The sequence below is a fragment of the Centruroides sculpturatus genome, unplaced genomic scaffold (assembly GCF_000671375.1).
Source record: "Centruroides sculpturatus isolate CEXI.00-Female unplaced genomic scaffold, Cexi_2.0 scaffold1785, whole genome shotgun sequence".
In the NCBI taxonomy this organism is placed as follows: Eukaryota; Metazoa; Arthropoda; class Arachnida; order Scorpiones; family Buthidae; genus Centruroides; species Centruroides sculpturatus.
Genome location: NW_019386748.1, coordinates 4,854 through 11,282, shown reverse-complemented (window position 1 = coordinate 11,282; position 6,429 = coordinate 4,854). Strand labels below are relative to the sequence as shown.

The 6,429-nt window shown below is 39.4% G+C and overlaps 1 protein-coding gene across 1 annotated transcript; it reads right to left on the bottom strand.

Annotated features, from left to right (window-relative positions):
* Window positions 1-3,308: 3,308 nt before the first annotated feature.
* On the bottom strand, window positions 3,309-4,403 carry LOC111615709. The gene has a single exon (XM_023357142.1). The coding sequence runs from the start codon at window positions 4,401-4,403 to the stop codon at window positions 3,309-3,311; it is 1,095 nt and encodes a 364-aa protein (XP_023212910.1).
* Between the last annotated feature and the right edge of the window lie 2,026 nt (window positions 4,404-6,429).

Here is a 6,429-nt window from a genome sequence, read left to right as displayed (position 1 = left end):
AAATACAGGATATAAAATGTTAAGATAAAATCACCTATTTAAACGCAAATCTGCCCTTACTATTAACATATCCTTTAAAACGTTAAAAACATGTAAATATATATCCTTTGATAAGACAAAACGTCGTAGATCAGTAAAATTAATATCATCACCTAACAAATAGACACTATTCGAATGTAATGATGCTAAGAAAGGACACTTAAAAATAAAATGACACAAAGTGTCAGGAGACCCACACTCACAATACGGAGAATCCACTAATTTAAAACCAAAAAGTTTCTCCCGAAAATCGCCATGCCCAGTCAAAAGTTGGCTAATAAAATAATCTGGTCTAACCCAAGGTGCTCCCACTTGCACTTGCCTTAACCGTAGGAAAGTACATAGCGGTAACCCTACCCTTCTCAGAACTAACCCAACGCTCATTCCAACTATTAACTAGCACAGCCCTAATCGACCTTCTTTTCTGACCCTCGGTCATACCAATACAGTCCCTCGGATATATAAAAGACCCAATAATAAAAGATTCCCCAATCCTCATTTTATACTTATAGCATGCCAATGCTACTTCTAGATCCAAAGGGAGCTCATTCAACAACACTTGAAGTGCCATCGTAGAGGCTGTTCTATAAGCCCGGGTACAAATAAGAAGCACAATGCGCTGGGCACTTAAAAGAGATTTCCTCTGCGAGGGACCCAGTGCGTCGCCCCACACACCAGCGGCATAGCTGATAATCGGGACAAACAGGAGTCTGTATAATGTTCTCAGGGCGGGAAGCCGCAACCCCCACCCTGATCCCATCAGCCCCTGAAGTCGACAAAATTGGGTCACAGCTCTTTGTGTAATATCTTTTATATGATTGGTAATACCAAAACGTGCACTAAGGATAATCCCTAAGTCCCGCACAGACTCAACGGTCCGTATGGAAACTGCGCCCATCCGCACACTGGGGGGCGATCCGGACTGAGAACCCCCTTCAACAGCATAGCCACTGTCTTTAGTGGTGCTAGCTGTAACTTCAGTGCTAACAATTTCCCATCCAGGTATTGAAGAGCCTCACTGGCCAAACTCTCGATCCTCGCTCTACTATCACCCTCTATTAAAATCACGAGGTCATCTGCATATGCTACATACCGATATCCCAGATCCCGAAGGCCGATCAGCACAATATTAAAAACTAAATTCCACATCTCGGGGCCCAAAACCGACCCCTGTGGACACCCCTTACTAACCTCCTTGAATATAAAATCCGTACCACGAGAATAACGTACAATACGTTTCCGAAAATAATCCACTAACACTTTGTACAAATCCATAGGACATCCATGTAAGCGAACAGTCTGAAGCACGGCAGGCCAACAGATATTATCAAACGCTCCGGCAATGTCTAAAAAAAGACCCATTACATATTTTTTACTAGATTCCTCAGTCCACCTTCTTAAGCAACATATAGCATCAGTCGTACAACGCTCCCTACGAAACCCATATTGAAATTCATCTAAATAATTCTTAAATAAATCTTGCAACCGTAACTTTAATAGGCGCTCATAAATTTTTCCCATAGTAGACAACAAGCATATAGGCCTATAAGATTTAGCATTAGCGCGATCTCTATCTTTCCCTTTTAATAAAATTATAGCTTTCCCTAGTTTCCAGCGATCCGGAAAAATACCCATATATAAACTCATATTAAAAGCCCTCAACATATAATTACCTATCACAGGAAAAGCCTGCTTAATCATATTATAAGTGATACCGTCATACCCAGGGGCTTTACGCCCTTTCATTTTAATTACAACCAATTGTAACTCCCTCATGCTAAATGACGTAGACTGTTTACTACTAAAATATAATTGATTATCTAACCTCACTCTTTTTTGATTCTCACTATCTTCATCTACATTATCATCGGGGAATAATACATTTGTAGGCGATGGTCGATTAGCACTACAATCTTTTGTCTAGTCGGAAGTAGCGGAGCTCTTGTCGAACACACCTGAACTGCCTCGTGGCAAGTCAAAAAAGCGCGGTGATCTGACGAAACGCTGACGTCATCCACACGAGGCCCTCTGGTGGCGACTGTAGGCGTTGGCGCCTCACATTAAATAAATTTTTAACTGATACTTGCCACTCAATAGGATCATTTAACCCCCTTATCGAGCATAATATACTGCCAACATTGATCTTCTCCCGCACAATTTTATATGGAGTACCCCATACATCCCTGTTAGATGATGCTTCCACGAAATTCCTCCAACTTTCTGTTTTAGCAGCTAAAATTTCCTTCTTATATTTATAATACAAACCCTGATATTCAATTAATTTAATTTCTCTTTCCATAAGATCTTTTTCCTGTTCATACCTTCTCCTAAGTCTAAAAACCTGCTTACGCATATCATCTAATTTCTTTGACCACCACTTATTTCGATATCTACGAATTAAGTTGCCCTTACTAACCTTATACGCTGCCGTCATGATAGCTGAATGAATAATATTTATATACTGAACTAATTCTTTAACATTACATATATCACAAACCTTATTTCTATATAAATAATTAGCGATAATATTCCGATACTTAAATCAATTGACATTCCTCTTCCCAAGAAATGTTTTAAAGCTTTTATCCTTACTAAATACCCCTGATGTTATTATATAAGAAATCACTGCATGATCAGCAGACGTATGCTCATGGGAAACTATACAATCCCCAATACTATTAATTAAAACCCGAGAATATGCAACGACATCTACAAACGATTCTCCTCGAGATGACTTAAAAGTAGGAATATCACTCTGATCATTCAATATGCTATAACCCCAACGGCCTAAAACAGCCATCAATTCCTCACCACGCTTATCTCCTACATTACTTCCCCATAAAGGGAATTTCGCATTTGTGTCCATTCCTATAATAACCTTTTTCCCTTCTAAAGCCACTAAAATACACTCTAATTCAATTAAAAAAACATTAATATCATCACTAGGGGGAAAATATGCACTAACAACATATATACTATAATCCTCTTTAGTCAACTGTACAACAACACAGTTACCAGAGGTAAAAGTACAAAGTTCCATCACAGCCCAACCATTATCTAAAATCAATATGGCTGCCCAAGGGGTTTCTTGTAAACTCTGGACAACCCTTATACTGTTACCATAACCACACACTTTCCCCTTTACGACATACAGCTCCTGAAGAATAACTATATCTGGAATATATGTATCAATATATAAAGCAAACTCTGCAGGGACAATCTTATTCCGCTGTGCATTTAGCTGTGCAACTTTTAATTTAATTTCCAACTTATCCATAATCAATGCTATTCTTGTACCTAGTTATTGCCACCTGATAAGCGAAGCAAAATCTGTCCCCTGAATAATGACCACACTCTTTGCCCATTTTCTTACACGGGATACATAACTTCCTAATTTCCTCTATTTTACAATCTTTTGAACGATGACCCTCCTCTCCACATTTATAACATATTTCCCGTTCTTCTTTGCAAAACCTAACAATATGACCATATACTTGGCATCGGTAACATTTCGTGATCTCCCAATAATCTTTTATCTTACAGCAACGATACTCCAAATATAACTTATTAAGTTCTAATACTCTTCTACGCATCTTAGGATCCACTTCTACCACCCAATTTACGAAAAGCTCTCTCTTTTTCACAGTTTTATACAATGGTTGAAAATCTTTAACAAACATATCTTCATTCATCACTCCATCACCGTAGATTAGATCCCCATTTTGCCTATATAGTAATTGCACTAAATCCTGAACTTCTAATTCCCGAGGAACATCCATTAATAATATTCTAGGTCTCCGTCTAACCGGTATTGAAATTACTATATCCTCACTCTTATTTATATCATGCATTAACAATCTATCTCTATCTTCTTTTGTGGCTAGCACCGCTACCATACCACCATTTCTCAACTTCCGCATAGTTTGAAATCTTATCCTATCGTTAATCGGGTTAATACCCCTTAAAAACTTTTGCTTAATAGTATCACTATCCTCTTTTTGAAAACCCTTAATTAAAACCACATTATCTCCTCCTTTCTTTTCAAACCTAGCTACTTTAGATTTTACAACTTCCGAATATGGCACTGGTGTTGATGTAATCAGGACCTCCAACCTATCCACATTAGAACACATACTAAGTTTTCCTAATAACCTTTCATTTTCCAATGTTAATGATCTTACTAAATCCACTGCTTTACCAAATATATCTATTAAAGATCCCGATAATGCGCGAGAAAGCCTATTTTCGTTATTTAATGCAAATCTTCTAAACTCAATTAATAGCTTTTCCGCTTCTTTTAAACTAGAACTCCCATCATACTCTTCCACTCTACTTACCGCTCTGTCTTCATGCTCTGTCTTCATCCAGACTTCTACTCAATCTACTGTTCACTATACTCGAGTCAGGATACTCGGCCCCTCCCCCCTGCACTTGTACACGTTTTATTTTAGTTTTACTGCTCATATTTAAATAAAGATTACCCTATGACCCCCCAGACCCAGATGCCGACCTCATCCCCCCCACCCCGGCATGGACCCGGCCATGCCCAGAGTCTTTGAGAGGACCAAAGGCAGGCCCTGTGGCCTCGGCAGTGGCCCCCACCCCCTGCCAGAGGGTCCTGAAACAGGGCGCCACCCTGCACTCTGACAGGGGGCAAGATTATTCGCCCCCTGATCAGGGCGGCCAGCAAGGACCGGCTAGTCCCCCCAGGCCCCTAACTATGGGGCGCCCCAGGTGTGCACCCCCGGTTTTAATGCTGTACCCTCAGGGACTGCCTCCGACCCTCTCTCCCCAAGACAATGACCCAAGACCATACCGTAGCGCTGGTTACAGGCCAACACCTGAGTCCCCCGCCGCACCATTGGCTTCCCCAGGACACATACCATTACAGCATGTGCCCTGGGTACTGAGCCCCTCTGCCACGACAAGGCTGGTACGTACGAGTTGGGGCCATTGCAAGGTTTGGGCACAAGCAATGGACCCCCATTTAGAGAGGAAACAGTCCGAACAGTAAGTAATCAATGTGATCATATTTAAATTACCTCTAGAAGTAAAGAACGAACGAAAGATAGTTTAAGCGGTAACACATCTCTAAGCTAAATAATCGTAGAGAAACCAACTCCCTTCCAGCCCAATTCTCTTTCTTCAAATATCCTAAATTTGAATGCAATACCATTTAACTCGAAAAATATCTCCTTTAGAAGCTGTAAATTTTGAATGAATCTTTTGTAAAATTTATATTGTGACAATAGACATAATCGACGTTGTAAAGGAATTTCTCGTATTTTACTGATTTTAAAACTCCTCTTTTTTAATTAAAGGGCCTAAATGCAAATTCTTGCACAGGGCACAGGAATGGCTAGTTACGGCACTGCAAGTGACTATTCTTCGTTTCCATTGATTTCGCGCGAAAAATTGTTTACTTTCGTCACATGGATCTGTACCGTCGCCGTAAAGACTTTACCAGTGGCGCAGGACCGCCACCGCAATCCGAAAGAAAAAGCAAATACTTCACATAACTAAAAATAATTACGGTCTGGATTTTTACATTCGTTTTTACGCTAGTAAAGTTTCGGCCTAACATCAAAACTAAAGCCAGTTTAAAGTATTACAGATTGGAAAACATCCCTTCCTGAATATCAGCCGCGTATCGTGTTTGCCTCATTTCATTAATCTCATGTTTTCCAGAAAATTTCATGAATTAATATTTAAGAAAAATAAAAATGGCGAGAACTATTAAAACCATTCTTAAATATTATTGATAAAGTTGATAAATTATAAGGAATTGTTAATGGTAAAAACTTCAATGAGTGAAAGATTAAATACTTCACAAAGTTGTTTTTGTGTGTGTGGTTTCAGACAAAAATAATCTGCACGATTATTTTTGCATGTATACAGTGGTGATATTCAGCGGGTTCGCACGGGTTCGGCCGAACCCGTTGATAACATTTTCAAAGTTTTCCGAACCCGTTGTTAAACACACGTAACATTTCTCAGTGATTTTGTTTCTTCTAAAAAATATATTAAAATATACGTATTATACTCTGTAACACTACTAAACTAGAGCCTTATACCCTGTTTGCCTAGTGCAACCTCCATCGACCGTTTCAATCTCGACTGAAACGAGGTTCAATCGCGATCGACTCGAAAGAGTTCTCGAAACTAGATCCAGTCATAAGAGAGATCCCACAATCCCACGCGCGCGAGAAAATACAAGATGGCTGCAGAGAACGTGTGGGGCTATCAACAGCGAAGTAAGGAAGGTATTGTATTTCGAGAGACGATGACATCTGTCTATTATTATAATAATACCTAACGATAAAATAAATGATTTAGAAAAGTTTTTCTTGTTTAACTGCTTTCCCTATGACTTTTTCTGATTAAAAAAAA